The sequence below is a fragment of the Astatotilapia calliptera genome, chromosome 10 (assembly GCF_900246225.1).
Source record: "Astatotilapia calliptera chromosome 10, fAstCal1.2, whole genome shotgun sequence".
NCBI lineage: Eukaryota > Metazoa > Chordata > Actinopteri > Cichliformes > Cichlidae > Astatotilapia > Astatotilapia calliptera.
In genome coordinates, this window is record NC_039311.1 from 8,158,327 (window position 1) to 8,183,806 (window position 25,480).

At 41.8% G+C, this 25,480-nt stretch overlaps 1 protein-coding gene across 1 annotated transcript in view; it reads left to right on the forward strand.

Moving 5' to 3' along the window:
* Nucleotides 1-1,938: 1,938 nt before the first annotated feature.
* The window catches only part of zswim7 (zinc finger, SWIM-type containing 7), a 37,754-nt gene continuing 14,212 nt past the window's right edge, over nucleotides 1,939-25,480 (forward strand). The window contains exons 1-2 of the mRNA XM_026181815.1: nucleotides 1,939-2,071; nucleotides 16,079-16,100. Of these exons, the coding sequence (XP_026037600.1) occupies nucleotides 1,996-2,071; nucleotides 16,079-16,100 (98 nt within the window). The 5' untranslated portion in view covers nucleotides 1,939-1,995. The remainder of the gene's footprint in view (nucleotides 2,072-16,078; nucleotides 16,101-25,480) is intronic.

The window sequence follows — 25,480 nt, forward strand, 5'->3', positions numbered from 1 at the left end:
TGGTGACAGTTATAGACCCAGTGTGTTTGAAACCTTTAGCTGAGATGCCACAGTGGAAGTGTATAACAGGTCATTCTTGCAGTAGGGCTTCTTTTTATTCATGTGTGATTCACACACTGATTATTTGACCTGTCTTACCAGAAAAAGTGTAGGTTGTCTAATGAGATTTGTTTACAGATTTTTTGCAACCCATTGTGACAGAGCACGTTAAACACTACGGTAGGCACAATAAATCTGTGTGTGTGTGTTTCACTGTGTCTGGTGTGAAATGGGTCTGTTTGACTACTTACTGCTTATACCAGAGCTAAATGTCCAATCGAAAAAAGCTTTGCCGATCTTATATCGTCTGCCAATAGTTGGGTTGCGGTCACGTGGTTCTGATGACGTGCGGAGGCAGCGCGATTTTTGAGTGGAGGGCGGAAGTAAACATGGAGGACACTGTGGAGAGTCAGGAGAGCAGCTATTGTGCAACTTTAGACCCCGTTTCTCGGGAGAGATATAAACAGATAGTTAAAAAATATATCGGACGTGATCCGTATTCTTTGAAAATGTCCGAATACACCACAGCCTACTATCGAGGCTGTGGATATCACCAACTACTTGGTCCTCCAGACTTCTTACTACACTAGGCAGCAAATGAAAGCTTTCAAGAGTCTGGAGGCGTACAATTTTTTTGTCAGCGGGTGGGTCCACAACCTTGGAACAAAACGTCTCCGTGATGGATACAGTTTGGTGTTTGCAAGGGTGAGTGTTTGTTCTTATATTGCTTTATCTTAAACACGCTAACAGTTAGCGGTAGCGGCTTTAACGTCAACAAACATGCCACATCCTTAGGACTTCGTTAGAGTGACAGTTGTTTGTTTCAAGGTAAACCATTCTCAGAGGTCTAACGAGACACCTCTGAAGACTTGGGTAATTGCAAAGGAGGATGGAGAAGTGATTGCAGCTCATTGCAATTGTATGGCAGGGTTAGTAGCCTAATTAAGTAGGCTCAAATCCGGGCTCTCAGCCGTCTGTTGCATATCCAAAATCGCCTCTGCACATCGATGCTGTTCTGCCTTAAGCTTCATTCTTTTCTCTCGTTTGAGAACTGATTCCGATCTGGGTTTTCGTTTGTAGCCGAGATTGACCGTCGGAGCCCAGTCCTCCGACTCTACGTCATCCAAAGCACTTGGGCAGCCTATAGTCCCAATCAAGTCAATATTAGACTACTAACTTAAAAGCACTAAGTAAACGAGAATTTAACGACAACCTAATGCTAATAAGTTCGTTTGCAAACATAACATTACCTCTGACGAAGTGGTCGCTGCAGACACGGGCATTGGCAGACTCTGCTCCTCCCGACTGTAAACGTAAATTTAAAATCCATTTTTTCCTACGTTTTTCGGTTAGAATTTTCCATTTTTCTCCTCTTCGTTGGGCTATTTTTGGTACCCTAAAATACCGTTTATCAGTTTCTCGGGTCGACCTACTGGAGCATCCGTAAACACAACAGGACATAGGCATTTTGCGTACTGTCTGTCTGTGATTTTGCGCTTATCTTTTTCACTTCCGACCGCCAGTCAAATTTCGCGCTTTACGTCGACGTCACGTCTACGTCAAATGAAACCTAGCTATAGCACACTGTTTTCTTATTGAATATCTAAATGACTTGAGCGTTTTAACCCATACGAAGAAAGGAAGTGGAAAGGGGTTTCAAGTTTCATGTACGCGGACGCGTTGAACTTATTTTCCTTTAATACGCCGAGTTTAAAAAAATCTATTTAAAAAGAAAGAAAGAAAATGCCTGTGTGACATCGCAGATATTCATATAACGAACTCAAAAGCAGCCTTTTCTTCCAAATAATCTCCTCGAAACAGAAAAATGTGATCTACGTAGGAGTTTATTTTGGAGGAAAGCAAAACCACAGCAGGGTAACACGGGAAGTTGTAATATTTTCGTGGAACCTTATTGGCTGGAGCAGTCAAAGACATCCTGTAATAAGTGGTGCGAAAATGCGCTCGTTTTTACCTGCAGTGGCCGAACAACTTTTCCAAGACATACAGAAAACATACCAGGAGGCTTCTCAAAGTAAGATGAATATGACGAAGACAAAAGTCTGGACATGTTTCGGTTTAATTTAAACGTAGATTTAGCATTGCTAGCTAACTGTTGGTTAAAGCAGAATGTGACACGACTTTCATTCAAGGCGCACTCCACATATAATTTCCTCCTTTTCTGTGAGGACTAGTTAACTTCCAGTAACTGAAACGCAGCTGGCAGCGAGCTTTACTTTACCGTGCTTCACAGCAATGTCAATGTAGTAGTTGTTGTGAAACCTCATAATTATGGCCCTGCTACTTAAAGTGATGCACTTTTACATTTTGGCAGTAGGAGGCGCTGTTATCACACACATAACTTTAGCCCCAAGCTTCCCTCCATAGATAAATTGCTACAGGTTTAAATTTACATGAAGCTTTTTGACATACCATAGTTTGATAAAGGCAGCTGCGTTGCAATACACACTTTATTCCTACCACAAAATGGACCATCAGCCAAAAACCCCAAGCATCTATGGAATTATGGTCTGTTTGTCTGCGTATTTGACAGAAATCTGTCTTTCTTACCATTTCTAACTAAACAAAACAGGTATATTAGACTGTGAGAAATTTACGTAATATTGGTTTTTGTTAGCCCACGATGCTATATAGAAATTATAATATATACAGCATATATATGTTATCATATATGCTGTAAATGAACAATATGTGAACCGTATCAACGTTTTGTGTATATTGTTCACATGGTCTAAGGAGCTTGGAAAGAAACGTGTCTAGACGTCTTTAATTTTCTTGAAGACGGTTCACCTCTCATCAGAGAAGCTTCTTCAGTTCTAGGGTCAAATGGTGGAGTACCAGATTTAAGCCATGTAGGAGTATCCCCCCACGAGGGACAATGGACCCCCTAATGATCCTCTACCTAATCACATGAGCCAAGGTGTGAAAATGGGTGTAGGTCACAATCAGCCAAGGTTTCGGGTGAGCTCATTGTGAAACCTGGCCCCACCCTATCATGTGATTTCCTGAGGTCAGATGGCCCAGGATGTGAGTGGGCATCTCAAAACTGGATTATAGATGACAGACAGTTGGTGTCGTAAACCACCACCTCTGTTCAAAGATGGTCGCTCACGGTGGAAATAAATGGCTTCTTTTACTCCTCTTTCACAACATCTGTTTTCTCTGTCCAAAATGTGAACATTTGCATCCTCGATGTCCTTTAGATGCAGATGGACTGCCAAGTCTTGTCCCGTGGAGGTGGCTCTTCTGTGCCATGCGTTTATGAAGTGGCTGTTTGGTCTCTCCAATGCCGCGGTCTGGACATTCCTCGCTGCACTGTACAGCATACACTACATTATTAAGTTTGTGTTTAGGATTTTTGTCTTTGGGATGAACCAGTTTCTGTCTAAGTGTGTTGCTGGGTCTGAAGTAAACTGAGATGTCGGGCTTGGAGAAGACTCTCCTGAGTTTTTCCCGATACACCAGCTTCATAGGGGATGACAATGTTATTGCGTTTGTCTTTCTTATCCTCCCTAGCTGGTGTCTGATCTTCTTTCCTGTGCATCTTTGCTGACTTGATGAAAGCCCAATTAGGATAACCGCATGTTTTGAGAGCTTCCTTTACATGTGTGTAGAGCTGGGCGATATGAGATTTTTTCATATCATGATATGTTTTTTTCATTTCAGGCGATAACGATATCTATCACGATATAAGCCAAATAACTATTTGTAAGATTTAAATGTGCCGTTGCTCACAAGTAAAATGTGAAATAATCAGCAGCTTGTTTTGATTTAAATATTTATTTCCCATAATAAGTTCAACAGGGTAGATGTACTTAAGGAACATGAGACTTTTTCAGATAAATAAAGGCAAATATTGCAAACTACACAAAAGGCAGCCGCTAAAGCGTTTAAGTTTCAAAATAGAACAAACGAAACAGACTAAATTGTCAATTCCACTTAGAAACAAAATATTAATTCTAAAAATAAATCTTAGTTTGTTTTACAGAAGAACAGACAAAACTGACTAACTTTTGTCAATATCAAATAAACTGAGAACTAAAAGGAAATTCTCAATCTCTCCTTGTTGTATAGCTGAGCTTTTCAAACAGTTTTAACAGTTACTTTAGTCTGACAAAAGCCAAATGACGAATTAGCGCTTCCAGTCAGAGACTGAGGCTACGTCCACACGTACACGGGTATTTTTGAAAACTGAGATTTTCCGTTTTCGTTTTAAAAAATAATCCCGTCCACACATAAAGGCAGAAATGAAGGAAAACGCTGCTATGAACATGCCAAAGCAGCAGGTGGCGCTAGATTCCTAACCGTGCAGAAATGTTGGCCAATCAGAAGTCTAGAAGCCTCGGTGGGAAAAAGTAAACAAAGCTGCGGCATAGAAGCAGAACCGAGTCGTATGTGTGGACGGACAGTAACTGTGTGTATATGTAAGCATTTAAACACTGCAGAGAGTAGAATTAACAGTAACAGTATTGTAGAAATTCATTTCACCGAAACAATAACGTGGCGCACAGTGTGACGCATGCACCAGTTTATTGTATTTCCAGACTTGCTTTCGGCACAATTTACAGTGCACGCTACTCTGTTTTTTGTCAGACTTGAAATAGCCGAAATACCTTCACACTACGGAACTTCTATGGCTCTTCCGTTCGACAATCTCTCCGGCATTGGAACCGTCATCTGTTTTCTCTTCGGTCACGCTCGGTTGATTTTTCTAGTCGGCACACTCATTTCCTCCATTACCCGCTGGCTGCTTCCCAAACAAACACACGTGCGGCTTGGCACTTGTGCTGTACGTAACAAGTCACGCGACGTGACGCTGCGGCTGTGATTGGTTCGGCTCTGCGCTACTGAATTTGGATTGGCTGACCTTTTTTTTTTTTTTTTTTTTTTTTTCTTTTTTCTTTTTTTCAGAGAACAAGAGCGGCGAGGTCTATCGCGATAGCTTAATTTCTCTATCGAGTAAAAGTTATATCGCGATACATATCGTTATCGTTCTATCGCCCAGCTCTACATGTGTGTGTTCCTTCTTTATCCCTCCAGGCTTAGAGGGAACATTATCTGCCCGATAATGTAGGGTCCTGATTACTCCAAGTTTGTGTTCCAGAGGGTGGTGGGAGTCAAAGAGGAGGTACTGGTCCGTGTGTGTGGGCTTCTGGTAAACTTCAGTGTTGAGGTTTCCATTCTCTTCAATGCGCATGGCACAGTCCAGGAAAGGCAAACGGTTATCCTTTGTGTCTTCCCTGGTAAACTTGGTATTTTTATCCACAGCGTTAATGTGAGCAGTGAAGGATTCCACTTCTTGATTTTGACCCAGGTGTCGTCTACATATCTGTACCAGTGGCTGGGTACTCTTCCTTTGAAAGAGCCAAGAGCCTTCCTTTCCACTTCCTCCATGTAAAGGTTGGCTACAATAGGTGACACCAGGGAGCCCATGGCACAGCCATGTTTTTGTCTGTTGAAACCCTTGTTATATTTGAAATATGTGGTGGCCTCCATAAACTATATTACATTATTTAGTAACTATGGGTTGTACTTTAGCCAAATAAATGGCCAAACTGAACCATGAACTCCTATTTTAAGCATTGGTGTGTTTATTTTTTATTAAAGGCATGCCCATGCAAGTTAGAAGGTTGACACAAAGCCCATCTGAGGCAGTCCCTTGCCCAAGGCCATCTCAACAGTTGTTTCATTTTACCTGCATTAAGGTTCATTACATTTGAACAGATAGCCACATGGGCAACAGCTTGCCTCCATGCTCATCTTTCTATTCCAGGAGAAAACATAGCCAGAAAACATAACACAGATAATGCTCTAAGTGCAAAAAATTACAACCCTTGATTTGATAGCTTGGAAAACCATCTATAGCAGGAATGACTTGAAGTAATAATTTTCTCTATGACACTATTAGTCTCTCACATTGATGTGGAGGAATATTTTTGTACTTTTTGTCACAACAGTGCTTCACTTTATTGTGGTTTGCATACATTTCTTTAAGTACAGCTCTAGTAGTCTCACTTCTTATTTCAATCAGGTTGATTTTTGGGGGGCTTTGATGGGTCAGCACATTGATTCTTTTCTTCTTCAGTCTTTCTGTTGGGTGATTGTTGTGTTATATCATGCAGTTTGGGCCAAACTTTAGCTGTCTGACAAATGGCCGCACATTTGACTCTAGAACACTTTGGTATAAAGAGGAGTATGGCTGCCACGATTAGTCAACTAGTCACGATTACGTCGACTATCAAAATCGTCGACAACTAATTTAATAGTCGACGCGTCATTTGAAGCTTTGTAAGATCCCAGAGACGCAGGAATAAGTAGCAGGATTTAAGAGTGTAATAATGGACTGCAACAGAAGATAGCAGCACTGCATGTACAAGGATGCCAGCTGCCGTTAAACCCAGAAGAAGAAGCAGTGTCCGGTATAGTAGCTGTGTCCAAATTCAGGAACCGCATCCTCCTGTGCCCGCATTTGTAGGCCAATTACGTTACAGCGACACGACAAAGACTGTCCAAATTCGAAGACTCTGACAAGGGCGGCTGACAAATGTGCCCTTCATTTCCCCAGATTTGAAGGATGGGTCGGTTGTATACTTCGTTGCCCGACCTTTTCGGAGATGTCTGTTACCCACCAGCTCGATAGCTAGCCGGGGTTCAAGGCTCACTTAGAGCCGGTGAGAATACCGGGCTGCCAGCAAATTGTTTTCAAACCCACCGCCGTCTTTCGCTACTCGGGTTAAACATGATATATATATATAAGTCACTTAGATAAAAATGTTATTGTTTGGCTTTTTTCAGTATATTATTTCTTCCTGAGTAAATCGGTTAGAGTTATAGTTTTTACACAGCTGAATAAACGTCAAGCAGACAACTGATTATCAAAAGTGTGAGATAGGGCTGGGCCATATTATACTGTTCATGGTAATACTGGTACAATGTTAGGAAACGGTAAGAAAATGAAATATCACGATAGAATATGGGTAAAACGCGCATGCGCAGTGCCTTTGTTTTCATACGCACATGGCCGAAAAAGCATGGCAGCAATGGAGAATGAGAAGGGAGAAAGCGGATCGTTGAGTGAAACAGATAAACCAGAATTGGTTTGTAAAAATGGTGCCGCTTCAGTGATGTGGAACTGGTTTGGTGTTTGCCTGTCAGATACCCACCAAAGCACTTTTTTTTTTTTTTTTTTTTTTTTTTTGTGTAGAACATGCACGCAGGCCGTTGTTATTGCTGTATTTGTTGGACTATGGTGCTCGTAAATCTCGGAGTAATCTGGGTCCTAAACTCGTCTCCTTCAGTTCCCAAAGTCAAACAAACACTGCAGCATCACTGAGAGTTAAAAACTGTCTAAATTCTTTCATCTTTAATAAAACGATCAGCATTGCTGCTTTACCAGGTGTAACTATGAAGTTTAACATCCAGGCATCCATGAAAACAGAATGCATTACATTTAACGGAATTAAAAGTTAGCAAGAAGTTAGCAGAAGTTAGGTAACTAGCTAAACTAGCGAGCTAAGTATGATATAACATGTTCTGACTGAGAGATTTAAAAAAAAAATAATAATAATAATTCAAACGTACTGCTCTGCTATCACTTCCAACGTAAATGAAGACAGGAAACTAAATGGCAGTGACGTTCGTAGGGTTACTGAAGTTGGGCTATGTGCTAGGTGATCGCTAGCGACATAGCTATGTTAGCATAACATAAACAGTGAAGCTGGAGGACGAACACTAACACTTTTCCACTCGATAAAAGTTAACGTGAGGGTTCCTGATGGTTAGAGACAAATGCAATCGCATGGTAGGATGCTGTAAACAGACCAAACTTCAGTCAGGAGAACAACTGAGATAATCCATCCATAATAGAATGTTAGTCATCAATATACTGCAACAACATGGGAATAGAGAAGCTGTGATAGAATACAGCATTAATGAATCAATGGTACAGAAGTGGAGGAAGCAAGAAGAATCAGTTGAATAGTTTGATTTATCTGACTGCTTTGTTTTGCTTAATGTGTCTTATAATCCCATGCACCTTATGGTCCGAAAAATACGTATTTGACTTTTTTATTTGGCACACTGCAGTTTAATGCTGCGAAGCACCAGTTTTTAACTTCAGTGGATATTATACATGGTTATGGTGAGGATATGTCAGCCAATTTCTATTGGAAATGCCTTTTGGTTAAACTTTCAGCAAGGAATTTGCTTTTGCACTGTTAAATTTTTATATAGCTTTAATGCACATAAAAAAACAGCTGCTTGTTTAAGTGAAAATAAATGGATGGGGGGTTTTTGCGCTAGTAAAGTTGTGGAGTTGTATTTTGTCTCGCATCAATTATTGTCAGTTATATACCGTATTTCCCGGACTACAAAGCGCACCTGAATATTAGCCGCACAAGCTAAAATCAGGGGAAAATCCTGTTTTGTACATACATTAGCCGCACCTGACTAAAAGCCGCAGGTGTTTCAATGTTGACTTATCATATGTAAGAGAATATGCACAAAGCGAATTGTCAGGAAAGAGATGGCTGTTTGGAGACACACCCCTTTTATTAATATTTTGAAAAACAAGTTATGGGTACATATTTGCACAACTTTTTTGGTATATGTACAAGTAGCGGTAATTACAAGTACAAAACATGTACTGTGCTTCATAAATGAGTAACAAATGTAGTACATAACAATAACCTACAGCACACCAGAACAATTGATTCGGACTACCTTTTAGGCTCAGGTGCAGTGACACGGCTTTAACAAGAAGAAAAGTCAGTCATTCACCACCATCTTCCTGCGCACTAAAACCACCAAAGTCCTCTTCTCTAGTGTCGGAAACGAACAGGCTCAGGATGGCTTCATCATCCACTCTCAGCTTCTTTCCTTTGTTGTCACTTTCAAAACCAAACAAATCCTCGTTGTCAGTGTCAGAGTCGAACACCCTCAGAAGGGCCGTGGCGGTGTCCTCCTCTCCATCATGCAGCAGTCCAGCCCTTCGAAATCCGTTGGTGATCGTGGATGTTTTCACACTTTTCCACGCTGTCAGATTCCACCGGTGGAGTTGAGCATAACTTGCTTTTCGCAAGTTTATTGCCGCTTGTCATCCACGCCTCCGGCTGAACGTGTAGCGCTACTTTGAAGTTTGTTTTTCGCGCTACTTGTACGGCACTATGTTGCCTGGCGGATGGACATGTGACCAACATACCACTCTTGAACCCCGATACTGTGTGTCTGATCACATGCCCTTCCGCCAGGCAACGTAGTGCCGTACAACAGCGGAACAAACAAAACAAATCGTCTTACGATATGACAAAAATCATGGACAATCCATAGAAAAGCCGCACCTGACTAAAAGCCGCAGGGTTCAAAGCTTGTGCAAAAAGTAGCGGCTTATAGCCCGACAATTACGGTAGTTATCGCAAATTTTCAAATATATATCGTGATAAATATTTTTGACCATATCGCCCTGCTCTAGTGTGAGATGCTCGAGAATATACTCCGGAGTCCTGTTATATTTTAGATAGCAAGGAGCAGACTGCTGAGTTTATTAAACTCCACCGAAACAATCTGCAGATTTCATTAAAACTTAAACTATCATCTTGTCTTTATTTTTAGTTAGCACATACATTAAACACTTAAAGTTGTAAGCTAATGATAGTTATATAAGAGCAGATGCATGCTGGTGCAATAAGCTGTACGTTTTACATCCAATGGATGCACGATCTGATTAGTCGACAAATCGCAAAAATAATCGGTGACTAGTTGACTATCAAAATAATCGTTTGTGGCAGCCCTAAAGAGGAGTTCAGGGTAGATTCAGTAACTGCAAGGTGTTCAGGTTTTGTGGCTGCAGAACAAGCCCAAATCTCCACCCCTCCACCACCGTGCTTAACAGCTGATATGGGCTGTTTGTCATGCTTTGTTATTCCTAATTGTACTGTGTAATGGAAATTATTTGAAACAGCGTCAGAATATGGAGACAGTCTCCATGCAATCTTTCACATATACCACATGTAGATGTGCGATAGCATTTCTCTATAAATATTTTAGGCTTAGAGTCCCTCTTTGTCCAAACCATCCACACCTCTGTCGGGCTGTCTGTATATTTGTTTGATGCCTTTTGCAAAAGTAAATAAAACACCTGGTTGTATGCACCACAGTTTATTTCAAATTTCAGAAGTGTGAGTCCATGGCTCATTGGATCTGAGGTCCAAAATGAACAGTGACGGATCATCCTGGAAAAATGCATTTCCACCCTCGAGCTCAGATTGTTGACAGATGAAGAGGACTAGAGTGGACCATGACCTCGACTGTGCCCTTTCAGTGGCTCCACCAACTCAACTTCTACCTACACTGCCACCATGCATGGCACCAGAAGACTGTTCCAGTGATTCATTACTGACCACAGCCCACATCTTCAGGTTTCATATCAACAAGCAGGCTCATCAGAAAGCTCCACGTCACAGTTTTCGCCACAACGGGTAGCAACTTGCTACAACACCCTTCAGCTGCCCATCAAATGTGCCAATGGACAGTCCCTACTAGTCTTTTTACCTTAATCAGAAGATCAGATTAAAGAAATCATGACTCATAACTGGGGAAATTTTTTTTTGTTAAATTCTCTTATTTTCCATTGTGAGACATGTATACACATTATGATTGGGATGATAATGACAGCTGAAGGAGAAAGAGAAGAAAATGGACAAAGAGCTCCACATGGCAGCCCTGACATGTGCTAATCTATCCAAGCTACAGCCTATTAGCCATGTCCCCTGACCACAAACAAGTATCAAGCTCCTGCCAGAGGAAGAAAATGAGCAAGATGACACAACCTGGACATCAGTTTAAAGTGCTTTTAGAGGGCACAGAGCAGTGTTGTCCCTCAACAGCAACAACACTGCTGATGAGAAGCATAGCAAGGTGGACTGAGGCTGGAGGGAAGGCACAAGAGTAACGTGCTGCTACTCTGCTGCAATACCACACACATGTGATAGTATACAGCCTATGTGCACATTTGTGTAATTATGATTTGGGGAAATTGAACTTTAAACATATAGTTTGCTGTCTGTTGTCAGTAAGTTTATCGAGCTGTGATCTAATGTGTTGTTTGGGTGTTGGATTAATTTCAACCTCTGAAGGTCTCAGAAAGAAAGTAGTTGAGCCCAAAACTCATTTTTACAGGCCCGGTCAGCAACATTTGATACTGCAAACTGCAAACGGGACTTCTTATGGTTTTCTGTTAATAATGGCTTTCTTCTTGCCACTCTTCCATAAAAGCCAACTTTGTGCAGTGCACGACTAATAGTTGTCCTATGGACAGATTCCCCCAACCTGAGCTGTAGATCTCTGCAGCTCTTCCAGAGTCACCATGGGCCTCTTGGCTGCATTTCTGATCTGCGCTCTCCTTGTTCGGCCTGTGAGTTTAGGTGGACGGCCTTGTCTTGGTAGGTTTACAGTTGTGCCATACTCCTTCCATTTCTGAATGATCGCTTGAACAGTGCTCCGTGGGATGTTCAAGGCTTGGGAAATCCATTCTCTCCTGACTTTCTCTCCTCACTCTCATAAACCTCCCAACTGTCTCCAAACTCTCACTAACCGCAACTCTCCATCAAACACCCACATTTTGAATGAAGTCTGAGGGGTTTATATCTGTCATAGCTCGCGGCAAAGTTCGAACCACTTCATGAACCAGTCACGTGGTACAGCCGGGCAGCGAGGCTTCGGACATCATCATTTTCAGCTCCTCCCATAAATGAAGCAAGCCTCGATACGCGCATCGCGGAAACTCCCCCTAAATTACTCGGCACAAGCTTTGAAGCCTCGATACAGAACGTCACATCACTAGCTGCCAGTCTTTTAGGGTATGTCTCTACCAGCTTTGCACATCTACAGACTGAAATCCTTGCCCATTCTTCTTTGCAAAACAGCTCCAGCTCAGTCAGATTAGATGGACAGTGTTTGAGAACAGCAGTTTTCAGATCTTGCCACAGATTCTCGATTGGATTTAGATCTGGACTTTGACTGGGCCATTCTAACACATGGATATGTTTTGTTTTAAACCGTTCCATTGTTGCCCTGGCTTTATGTTTAGGGTCGTTGTCATGCTGGAAGGTGAACCTCCGCCCCAGTCTCAAGTCTTTTGCAGACTCCACGAGGTTTTCTTCCAAGATTTCCCTGTGTTTGGCTCCATCCATCTTCCCATCAACTCTGACCAGCTTCCCTGTCCCTGCTGAAGAGAAGCACCCCCAGAGCATGATGCTGCCACCACCATCTTTGACAGTGGGGATGGTGTGTTCAGGGTGATCTGCAGTGTTAGTTTTCCGCCACACATAGCGTTTTGCATTTTGGCCAAAAAGTTCCATTTTGGTCTCATCTGACCAGAGCAGCTTCTTCCACATGTTTGCTGTGTTTTCCACATGGCTTGTGACAAACTGCAAACGGGACTTATGGTTTTCTGTTAATAATGGCTTTCTTCTTGCCACTCTTCCATAAAGGCCAACTTTGTGCAGTGCACGACTAATAGTTGTCCTATGGACAGATTCCCCCAACCTGAGCTGTAGATCTCTGCAGCTCATCCAGAGTCACCATGGGCCTCTTGGCTGCATTTCTGATCAGCGCTCTCCTTGTTCGGCCTGTGAGTTTAGGTGGACGGCCTTGTCTTGGTAGGTTTACAGTTGTGCCATACTCCTTCCATTTCTGAATGATCGCTTGAACAGTGCTCCGTGGGATGTTCAAGGCTTGGGAAATCCATTCTCTCCTGACTTTCTCTCCTCACTCTCATAAACCTCCAAACTGTCTCCAAACTCTCACTAACCGCAACTCTCCATCAAACACCCACATTTTGAATGAAGTCTGAGGGGTTAATATCGCTGTCATAGCTCGCGGCAAAGTTCGAACCACTTCATGAACCAGTCACGTGGTACAGCCGGGCAGCGAGGCTTCGGACGTCATCATTTTCAGCTCCTCCCATAAACGAAGCAAGCCTCAATACGCGGCCTAAGCAGGCTTAGGCCTTTTAAGCAGGCCTAAGCAGGCTTAGGCCTTTTAAGCAGGCCTAAGCCTGCTTAAAATTTCTCAATAGCTTTATCCCTGACCTGTCTGGTGTGTTCTTTGGACTTCATGGTGTTGTTGCTCCCAATATTCTCTTAGACAACCTTTGAGGCCGTCACAGGGCAGTTGTGGAGCTGTTTTGCAAAGAAGAATGGGCAAGAATTTCAGTCTCTAGATGTGCAAAGCTGGTAGAGACAGACCCTAAAAGACTGGCAGCTGTAATTGCAGAAAAAGGTGGTTTTACAAAGTATTGACTCAGGGGGCTGAATAATTACACACACCCCACTTTGCAGTTATTCATTTGTAAAAAATGTTTGGAATTATGTATGATTTTCGTTCCACTTCTCACATGTACACCACTTTGTATTGGTCTTCCACGTGGAATTCCAATAAAATTGATTCATGTTTGTGGCTGTAATGTGACAAAATGTGGAAAGTTCAAGGGGGCCGAATACTTTTGCAAGCCACTGTAAATGACCTACTTTTCAAGGCGGATGGGAAATAAACACCCCAAACACAGATCAAGGTTTTATAGTTAAATAAAATGAAACTAAAAAGTCAAACTAGATGTGAAAAACAGCTGCTTTCAGTAAAGTTGTTTTTTTATTTTAATACCTATTCTGATTTCTCCTAAGATCCTAAAAATGATTGCTCTCCATGCAATAATAGTAAAAAAGACTAAATCTGAACATTTTCAAACTATAAAAACTAACCTGAAATGAAGAGGCCACTCTGGGAATAAACTCAAAATAACATATTCAATGCTTAGTCGATTTTTATAAAAAAGCATGCAGACTGCTGTCAGGCTATCAGTACTGTTTGCCTGTACCCCTTTGCAAAGGTAACAACAGCCTGGTTATGTGCACCTCACTTTGTTTCAGATTTCTACAATAACTTTAATGAGCTCAACATTTAACAAAGGAGAGTCTGAGCGGTAATTCTTAGAGTTTTTAGGTTTTTTGAGCTTTGTATGTTTTGACTTCAGAGGGAATTTTCTGGGTCGTCCACTCCTGGGGTGTTAACACATACCTTAATGCGCCATACTAGCAAGTTGGAGTGTTGGAGTGAGAAGTGGTCTTCACTCTTGCTGATCATCAGTTATTTACATGCATTTGATTAGCAAAACCTGATTGCTTCTTATCTTCTTAATTCCTGTGGAAGCAGTGAGGGTGTGCTAAAGTTTTTATTGGACTTCAAGTGCCAGAGCTATCCCAGTTTAGAAATATGTGATAGAATACAAAAGTATGGTGGTGGAGTGCGCCTGAATTTTTTTTTTTTTCACCATCATAACAAATAGTCTGACAGATAAAATGAACTGTAAAACAGTGATTATAATAAAGTAGAGCTGGGCGATATGAGATTTTTTCATATCACGATATGTTTTTTTCATTTCAGGCGATAACGATATCTATCACGATATAAGCCAAATAACTATATTTGTAAGATTTAAATGTGCCGTTGCTCACAAGTAAAATGTGAAATAATCAGCAGCTTGTTTTTATTTAAATATTTATTTCCCATAATAAGTTCAACAGGGTAGATGTACTTAAGGAACATGAGACTTTTTCAGATAAATAAAGGCAAATATTGCAAACTACACAAAAGGCAGCCGCTAAAGCATTTAAGTTTCAAAATAGAACAAACGAAACAGACTAAATTGTCAATTCCACTTAGAAACAAAATATTAATTCTAAAAATAAATCTTAGTTTGTTTTACAGAAGAACAGACAAAACTGACTAACTTTTGTCAATATCAAATAAACTGAGAACTAAAAGGAAATTCTCAATCTCTCCTTGTTGTATAGCTGAGCTTTTCAAACAGTTTTAACAGTTACTTTAGTCTGACAAAAGCCGAATGACGAATTAGCGCTTCCAGTCAGAGACTGAGGCTACGTCCACACGTACATGGGTATTTTTGAAAACTGAGATTTTCCATTTTCGTTTTAAAAAATAATCCCGTCCACACATAAAGGCAGAAATGAAGGAAAACGCTGCTATGAACATGCCAAAGCAGCAGGTGGCGCTAGATTCCTAACCGTGCAGAAATGTTGGCCAATCAGAAGTCTAGAAGCCTCGGTGGGAAAAAGTAAACAAAGCTGCGGCATAGAAGCAGAACCGAGTCGTATGTGTGGACGGACAGTAACTGTGTGTATATGTAAGCATTTAAACACTGCAGAGAGTAGAATTAACAGTAACAGTATTGTAGAAATTCATTTCACCGAAACAATAACGTGGCGCAGTGTGACGCATGCACCAGTTTATTGTATTTCCAGACTTGCTTTCGGCACAATTTACAGTGCACGCTACTCTGTTTTTTGTCAGACTTGAAATAGCCGAAATACCTTCACACTACGGAACTTCTATGGCTCTTCCGTTTGACAATCTCTCCGGCATTGGAACCATCATCTGTTTTCTCTTCGGTCACGCTCGGTTGATTTTTCTAGTCGGCACACTCATTTCCTCCATTACGCGCTGGCTCCATTACCCGCTGGCTGCTTCCCAAACAAACACACGTGCGGCTTGGCACTTGTGCTGTACGTAACAAGTCACGCGACGTGACGCTGCGGCTGTGATTGGTTCGGCTCTGTGCTACTTAATTTGGATTGGCTGACCTTTTTTTTTTTTTTTTTTTTAAGGACAAGAGCGGCGAGGTCTATCGCGATAGCTTAATTTCTCTATCGAGTAAAAGTTATATCGCGATACATATCGTTATCGTTCTATCGCCCAGCTCTATAATAAAGCATAATGAGGTATTTTTGCAGTTTAATGACTTCCACACATTCAATTGCTGGGAAGAATTTTCCACTGGCTAATGAAGAAGGAGGCAAGTTAAAAAAGTGTAAACACAAAGTAAACGTTCTGTTTGCCTACATAGTTCATCTTTACCTCAACATCAACACAATAGCCAAGTGTTATCTTACAAGCCCTGCAGCAGCTGATAAATTGTTTACACCTTAACTTTTTCTTCTTCTTGCAGTTCCCAATGACCTGCTGATTGCGTAAGTATTATTTTCTTTCTTTCTTTGATTATCTGATTATCAAAATGTTCAACTAGTATAAAAGTACACCAGAAAAGAAAAATCACTCAAACACACACAGTCTTTCCATGCATGTATTTGATTTTCTTTAGTTGTACTAAACTTCTGATGACTACACACTACGCTTGTACTGTACTTCTGATTTCTTTCATCCACCTATCAAATACTGAGGGCATCTTGGATTTCATCTTGGAGTCAAAGAGGAGGTACTGGTCCGTGTGTGGGCTTCCGGTAAACTTGAATGTTGAGGTTGTCATTCTCTTCAGTGTGCACAGCGTAAAGGACAACTGTTTGCCTTTCCTGGACTGCGCAGTACCTCCTCTTTGACTCCCATCACCCTCTGGAACACAAACTTGGGGTAATTAGGACCCTACACCACCGGGCAGATAATATTCCCTCTAAGCCAGAAGGGAAAAAGAAGGAACACACACACATAAAGGAAGCACTTAAAACATACGGTTATCCTAATTGGGCGTTTATAAAGTCAGCAAAGATGCACAGAAAAGAAGATCAGACACCAGCGAGGGAGGATAAGAAAGACAGATGCAACAACATTTTCATCTCCTATGTAGCCGGTGTATCAGAGAAACTCAGGAGGCTCTTCTCCAAGCACGACATCCCGGTGTACTTCAGACCCAGCAACACACTTAGACAGAAACTGGTTCACCCAAAAGACAGAACTCCTAAACACAAACTTAACAATGTGGTGTATGCTGTACAGTGCAGCGAGGAATGTCCAGACCTCTACATCGGAGAGACCAAACAGCCACTTCACAAGCGCATGGCACAACATAGAAGAGCCACCTCCACAGGACAAGACTCAGCAGTTCATCTGCATCTAAAGGACAAAGGACACTCTTTCGAGGATGCCAACGTTCACATTTTGGACAGAGAGGACAGATGGTTTGAAAGAGGAGTGAAAGAAGCCATTTACGTCCACTGTGAGCCAGACGCTTTTCTTTCCAACCTCCTTAGACTACGATGACCTGGATGACTGAGAACCTCCACAAACAGTCAATAAAAGTAGTAATCCACTCCTGTCTGAGTTATGTTCTTAGTAAGAAAAAATTTGGTTCTGAGTGGGTGTGATGTGGATAAACCACACTGACAATGACCAACTATGCATGCGTGCAGTCTGGGTTTCCCCATGTGACACAGACACCGATAGGACTGCGATGGTGTTCTGTGAGATTTCCTGGCAAAGTGGCTCAAAATGTTGAGAGTACAGGAGTGCTCCCTGTCACCACATCCTGTTTATCACACAGGAAGCCTCTGGTTTAGGGGCTCATCACACTCTGGCAATTCACTAGTAGACTTTTGTTTTTTGTCTTTCTTTTTTTTTTCTTTTTCTTTTTTAAATCTCCCAGGCTTTGTAGAAGCATATTTATCATATAGCAGCACAATTAGGTTGTCCACATTAATGATTCCAGTCAGAATTTTAATAAAAACAAACTGAGTGATGGGGATGTAATGGATAAAGGGATGTTGTTCTTATTGCACTGAACTTCAGCGTGATTATCTAACATGATTGAATGACCTTTTTCATAGGATAGACCTTTAAACCAATAGAAGTCTGGTTTGAAACCATTTAACATGTGCTCTAATTAGACACATAGAGTGTTGTGTTAAAGTAACTATCTGCACTAACCCGAGGAGACATGCAGCGACGAAAATGATGTGTATATAAAGAGAAAAAAAAAAGGGGGGGGGGGGGGGTTCAAGATGCTCCACCACAGATGAGTGTGTGGTTTGTGTAGATATGCAGTGTGCCTCTCGTCTTTATAACCTTTTGTTTCTCACAAGCATTACTCGCAACCCTCCACCCCCCCCTTAGGACTGCTTTGAGAGTGTGGCTTATGACTAGTAAGGTTGGGCAATATGTAAAAAATTTCCAACCGACGATCGTCAGTCCAATAACCAACATAGACGATACACTCACGCAGGCGCATACTCCATTGCAGCACAATGTAATCATGGATGGACTGATTTGCGCATTTAGAATTTTATAAGTTTTGTTTGGAGGGAATATTTTACCTTCTTGTTTTTTTTCAGTATTAATATAGCTACTTTTTGAATTATTTATTCATTTATTTATTTATTTATTTATTTGAGATGCGCTAAATTCCATTTTTATTTTTTTAATGTTCGCTGGAAGACACACTTTGATTTCTAACTTGTATAACTTTATATTTGTTGTTTGATCGAGTGTATAAGACAGATGAACACTGGAACGGCCTGTGAACACGGTTAGAGTGGGGAAAAAAGAAGCCAGTTACTCTTCGTCTCCCTCTCCACCATTGTGGTTTTTTATTTAAATGTTTTTGAGGTTTGTTTGGGTTTTTTTTTCTTTTTTTTTGAACATGGGCTATTGTATGGGCAGAACTCTGTGCTATCAAAAACTGAATTTGAATAAGTTGAATTTGAATTGCTCAGATTGATTCTGAATTGCTCAACTTGAGTTCTTGTCCTGTGAGCCACCGTAAGGAAGTACTTAGAGTAGAACTGGACCATCACCTTTTCAAAGACAAAGCAGTCATTTAGATAAAATATTGGATATTGTTTACCTGTAACTGCACAAAGAGAACTTAGAAATGTAATTACTGACAAGAGTGAACAAGCACTTATAGTGTAATATACAGCTGTGGCCAAACATTTAGAGAATGAGAAGTGTTGAGGTTTTTCCCCCCACAAAGTTTGCTGTTTCAGTGATAGTTGTATATCAAATTCAGTGTTGGGACCAGAGATGGGCAGTAACGTGTTACTTGTAACGCGTTACTGTAATCTGATTACTTTTTTCAAGTAACGAGTAAAGTAAGGGATTACTATTGCAAAAACGGTAATTAGATTACCGTTACTTTCCCGTAGGAATACTGCGTTACTAAAACCGTGATTTTTTTTAAAATTTTTAAATTTTATTTAATTTTTTTTTTTTTTTTTTTTTTTTTTTTTTTTTTTTTTTTTTTTGCGAGAATGTCTCATGACAATGACGTAAGCGAGTGCGACGTTCGTGACAACAGCTGTGTGCAGATCAACAATGGATCATATGTCGAGTGCAGGAGAGAGGATGAGCGTGCAGCGTTTAAAGCGTGGAAGTACTGACTAGGGCTGGGCCATATTATACCGTTCACGGTAATACCGGTATAATGTTAGGCAACGATAGGAAAATGAAATATCGCGATAGAATGGGAGTAAAACGCGCATGCGCAGTGCCTTTGTTTTCATACGCACATGGCCGATTGTTGAGTGAAACAGATGAACCAGAATTGGTTTGTAAAAATGGTGCAACTTCAGTGATGTGGAACTGGTTTGGTGTTTGTCCGTCAGATACCCAACAAAGCACATTTTTTTGCAGAATATGCAAGCGGCCGTGAATTTTTCTGAAAAAAATCAAACGTACAGCTCTGCTATCACTTCCAACATAAATGAAGACAGGAAACTAAACAGCAGTGACGTTTGTAGGGTTACTGAAGTTGGGCTAGCTGGTATATAATGATGTGCTACGTGATCGCTAGCGACACAGCTATGTTAGCATAACATAAACAGTGAAGCTGGAGGACGAACACTAACACTTTTCCACTTATAAAAGTTAACGTGAAGGTTCTTCATGGTTAGAGACAAATGCAATCGCATGGCAGGATACTGTAAACGGACCAAACTTCAGTCAGGAGAACAACTGAGATAATCCATCCACAATACGAGGTTAGTCATTAATATACTGCAACAACATGGGAATAGAGCAGCTGCCAGAGAATTCAACATTAATGAATCAATGGTACAGAAGTGGAGGAAGCAAGAAGAATGAGTTTAATAAAGTTTGATTTATCTGACTGCTTTGTTTCGCTTAATGTGCCTTATAATCCCGTGCACCTTATGGTCCGAAAAATACGTACTGCACACTGCAGTTTAATGTTGCAAAGCACCTCTTTTTAACTTCAGTGGATATTATACATGGTTATGCTCAGGATATGTCAGCCCATTTCTACTGGAAATGCCTTTTGGTTAAACTTTCAGCAAGGAATTTGCATTTGCACTGTTACATTTTTATAAAGCTTTAATGTACATAAAAACCAGCTTCTTGTTTAAGTGAAAATAAATGGAAGGTTGTCTTTTTGCGCTAGTAATGTTGTGGAGTTGTATTTTGTCTCGCATCAATTATATCGTCGGTTATATCGTTATCGCAAATTTTCAAATATATATCGTGATAAATATTTTTGGCCATATCGCCCTGCTCTAGTACTGACCTTACTTTGAGTTTGATTCCATAAAAAGTGACAAAAACATTAGCGTCCGTTGTGCGTGGGAAGAAAACTGCGCAACGACGTAATGGGAAATTCACAGAAACTCGCGGATTCTTCCACTGACCGCTGCAGCACACCTGCACCAGGGTAAACCTCCGCCTACCCCACTCCTGCTTTACAGGTGAAAATAGAGCAACAGGACCGCTAGTCTTTGATTTTATTTATTTTCTGCTGTGTTTTACTTGCATCTATTTGAAAGACTGAGTGTAAACACAAAAAATATTTTATTTTATGTGCTGGAATGTGCAGAAAATAGGTTTAAATGTTAAACTAATTTCTTCCAGTCAGAGAATGTTGCATATAATTAAATTTTTGCCTGATGCATAAAGTTAAAAGATTAAAATGGATAAAACAAGTTTTAAAGGAGACTTTTCCATTTGATTACATTTTGTATGATGGATTATGCAGAAAAAGTAGAATTGGGCTGAAAGATCTATCGCTTTATCACCTATTCAGGTTGTAAATCGTGTTTTTTAATAAGTAACTAAGGACCGGCCACCGGTCCGAGTGTCAGGAGAACTGAACTTCAGGTAAGAAGTTATGACCTGCAGTCTTTCTGGGTCAGATATAAACCAAGTTTAGGTGGAGTTTATTTTCGTTATGCTGACTTTTTTGTACTGCGTACTAGCTAGCATGACGGGGTTTCTATACAGCTGGGTGGGTGCTATGTTACTGATGTTAAACTTTATTTTGTTCATAAGGTTAATTATTAGAGTTGCCAACTGTCCCATTAAAAAAAACCAGAATAGTCTGGTATTCAGAGAAAATATTACGCGTTTCATATTGAGGTGAAAAGGAAGATAGTTTGTCCCGGACTTCAGCTACAATGAAAAAGACACAAAGCTGAAGTTATTCTGTCTTTACGCTGTCAGCTGCCTCTTCTTCTCTTATTCTCTCCCCTCCCTCTCCCGTTTCTACTTCAATCATGAAACTGATCAATGATCAGGTGATCGGCTTTTCTCTCTTGTTTGTTTATCGCCCACTTCGCGCCAGAAAGAAGAAACCAGCGGAGCTCGCGTTAAACAACAGCTGCACGTTTAAGCTTGATCAGCTGTTGTTAGAATTTATTTAATATTAATTTCTAGTATCAGCTGATGTTTGCTGGAGCCACAGCTGTAAAAGCTGCTGGTCATGATATGGTTTGGTTATCTGGTGAGAGGGAAACATGAAGATGAAACCAGGAGATGTCCTTACTGAATCATCAGAGCTGAACAGGTGATGGAGAAACAGGTTGACCTTTTAGGTGACATGAATGAGTTGAAGGGAAGTTATGAACTGTTTCTGAGAGACAAATAAAACCAGGATCCTTTTCTAAGTAGCTGACAGCTGGTAACTGTGCAGGGGCGGGTCTAGCAAAGTGTTGCCAGGGGGCCAGGTAGGGCATTAAAAGGGAAAGGGGGGCACAAGGAAATACTTTCTTATTCTCATTTAAAATGTCTAGCTTTTATTTAAAAAAAAAAAAAAAAAAAAAAGAAAAATTATTATCTGAGTCTTACAACAAACGATTGATAGATTGATACATATATACCATCAAGACAGTGTACATCACTGTCACAACAGTGTTTATTTTCATTCAAAGGCTTTATGATTTTTCCTATAATAGTGGGCCGGTCTCTAGTCAAAATGCCCGGGACGATTTTTTTTGTCCCAGTCCAGCCCTGTATGCAGCTCATCTGCAGTCTGGTGTTACCTACATCTTCCTATTCAGAAGGCAGAATTTCCGAGTTCTGAGTACAATCAAAAGCACCACAACTGCAGTTTTCCTGTTGGATGTAAAAAGCGCACATGATTTTGTGACGTAGGCTAAAATCATGGCGGCGGTCAACGACGGTCCAGGCATGGGATTTCTCTCGTGGAAATACAGTGGGGCAAAAAAGTATTTAGTCAGCCACCGATTGTGCAAGTTCCCCCACTTAAAATGATGACAGAGGTCAGTAATTTGCACCAGAGGTACACTTCAACTGTGAGAGACAGAATGTGAAAAAAAAATCCATGAATTCACATGGTAGGATTTGTAAAGAATTTATTGGTAAATCAGGGTGGAAAATAAGTATTTGGTCAATAACAAAAATACAACTCAATACTATGTAACATAACCTTTGTTGGCAATAACAGAGGTCAAACGTTTACTATAGGTCTTTACCAGGTTTGCACACACAGTAGCTGATATTTTGGCCCATTCCTCCATGCAGATATTCTCGAGAGCAGAGATGTTTTGGGGCTGTCGCCGAGCAACACAGACTTTCAACTCCCGCCACAGATTTTCTATGGGGTTGAGGTCTGGAGACTGGCTAGGCCACTCCAGGACTTTCAAATGCTTCTTACGGAGCCACTCCTTTGTTGCCCGGGCGGTGTGTTTTGGATCATTGTCATGTTGGAAGACCCAGCCTCGTTTCATCTTCAAAGTTCTCACTGATGGAAGGAGGTTTTGGCTCAAAATCTCACGATACATGGCCCCATTCATTCTGTCCTTAACACGGATCAGTCGTCCTGTCCCTTTGGCAGAAAAACAGCCCCATAGCATGATGTTTCCACCCCCATGCTTCACACTAGGTGTGGTGTTCTTGGGATGCAACTCAGTATTCTTCTTCCTCCAAACACAACGAGTTGAGTTTATACCAAAAAGTTCTACTTTGGTTTCATCTGACCACATGACATCAGAATCAGAATCAGAATACTTTATTGATCCCTGGGGGAAATTATTTTTTGTTACAGTGCTCCATTTTAAACCAACATTAAGACAAGACAGACAATACGCTAACTAAGAATAGTACAATATATACATACATACATACATACATACATACATACATACATACATACATACATAAGTCACTTATAAATAAATATTTGGAAAAGAAACATGTGTAGTTGTAGCAGCAAACAGTGTGTTAAGTGGATGCGTTGTACAGGGAGATGGCCACAGGCAGGAATGATTTCCTGTGTCGTTCAGTGGTGCTTTTCGGTAATCTCAGTCTCTCACTGAACGAGCTCCTGTGACTGACCAACATGTCATGGAGTGGGTGGGAGGTGTTATCCAACATTGTCTTTATCTTGGACAGCATCCGCCTCTCCGACACCACCTTGAGGGAGTCCAGCTCCATCCCCACAACATTGCTGGCCTTACGGATCAGTTTATTAAGTCTGTTGGCATCTGCGACCCTCAGCCTGCTCCCCCAGCATGCAACAGCATAGAGGATCGCACTGGCCACCACAGACTCATAGAAAATCCTCAGCATTTTCTGGCAGATGTTGAAGGACCTCAGTCGCCTCAAAAAATAGAGACGACTCTGGCCCTTCCTGTAAAGTGCTGTGGTGTTTTTAGCCCAGTCCAGTTTATTGTCAATGTGTACTCCAAGGTATTTATAGTCCTCCACAATGTCAACACTGACCCCCTGGATTGAAACAGGGGTCAAGTGTTTCCTGGTCTTCCTGAAGTCCACGATCAGTTCCTTGGTCTTTGCCACGTTGAGCTGCAGATGATTCTGCTCACACCACGTGACAAAGGAGTCGACCACAGCCCGGTACTCTGTCTCATCATCCCTGCTGATGCATCCAACCACCGCAGAGTCATCAGAAAACTTCTGAAGATGGCAGGTCTCTGTGCAGTGGCTGAAGTCTGTGGTGTAGAGGGTGAAGAGGAAGGGGGAGAGGACAGTCCCCTGTGGTGCCCCTGTGTTGCTAATCACCTTGTCAGACACACACTGTGGGAGACGTACATATTGTGGTCTTCCTGTCAGGTAATCAACAATCCAGGACACCAGAGAAGCATCCACCTGCATCGCTGCTAACTTATCACCCAGGAGGGTCGGCCTGATGGTGTTGAAAGCACTGGAAAAGTCAAAAAACATGACCCTCACAGTGCTCGCCGGCTGGTCCAGATGGGTGTAGACACGATTGAGCAGGTAGATGATGGCGTCCTCTGTTCCGAGACGAGGCTGATAAGCGAACTGAAGGGGATCCAGATGTGGTCTTACTATGGGTCGCAGCTGGTCCAGGATGAGCCTTTCCAGGGTCTTCATGATGTGGGAGGTCAGTGCCACGGGCCTGTAATCCTGGGGGCCACTGGGACGAGGCGTCTTTGGTACAGGGACGAGGCATGATGTCTTCCACATCACCGGGACCCTCTGCAGACTCAGACTCAGCATAAACAGTTTATGAAAGACTCCACACAGCTGGGGGGCACAGGCCTTGAGGACAAGGGGACTCACTCCGTCTGGTCCAGCAGACTTGCCTGAGTGAAGTCTCCTCATTTGCATCTCAACCTGGTATTGAGTGAAGGTGATGGGTGGGGGAGGGGTGTCAGGAATCTCACAGGAGGCAACATGTGAAGAGAGAGGCTGGCACAGTGGTGTGGCTCTGGATTCCAGGCTGACTGCAGGTGAGGTTGTGGGGGTGGGAGCAGACACTGTGGTGTCGAATCTATTGAAAAACAGATTCAACTCGTCGGCTCTATTCTCACCTCCCTCAGCTCCCCTGCTGTTGGTTGGCCTGAATCCAGTGATGGTCTTCATGCCCCTCCACACCTCTCTCATGCTGTTCTGCTGGAGTTTCCACTCCAGCTTCCTCCTGTAATTGTCCTTAGCCTCTCTGATCTTGTCCTTTAGTAACACCTGGACCTTCCTCACCTCCTCTTTGTTGCCCCCTCTGAAAGCCCTCTTCTTGTTGTTGAGGAGGGCTTTGATGTCCTTAGTCACCCACGGCTTGTTATTTGGGTAACAATGAACAGTCTGAGCTGGAACAATGGAGTCGGTGCAGAAAGTTATGTAGTCTGTGATACACTCAGTAAGCCCATTGATGTCCTCGGCGTGAGGCTCACAGAGTGTTTCCCAGTCGGTCACCTCGAAACAGCCCTGTAGTTCCGCTATTGCCTCCTCTGACCACCTCCTAACAGTCCTGGTGGTCACAGGTTCCCTCCTCACAATTGGCACATAGCGGGGGGTGAGGTGAATCAGGTTATGATCTGACCTACCAAGTGGGGGGAGGGAGGAGGAGCTGTATGCATCCTTGACGTTAGCATACAGTAAGTCTAAAGTTTTCTCT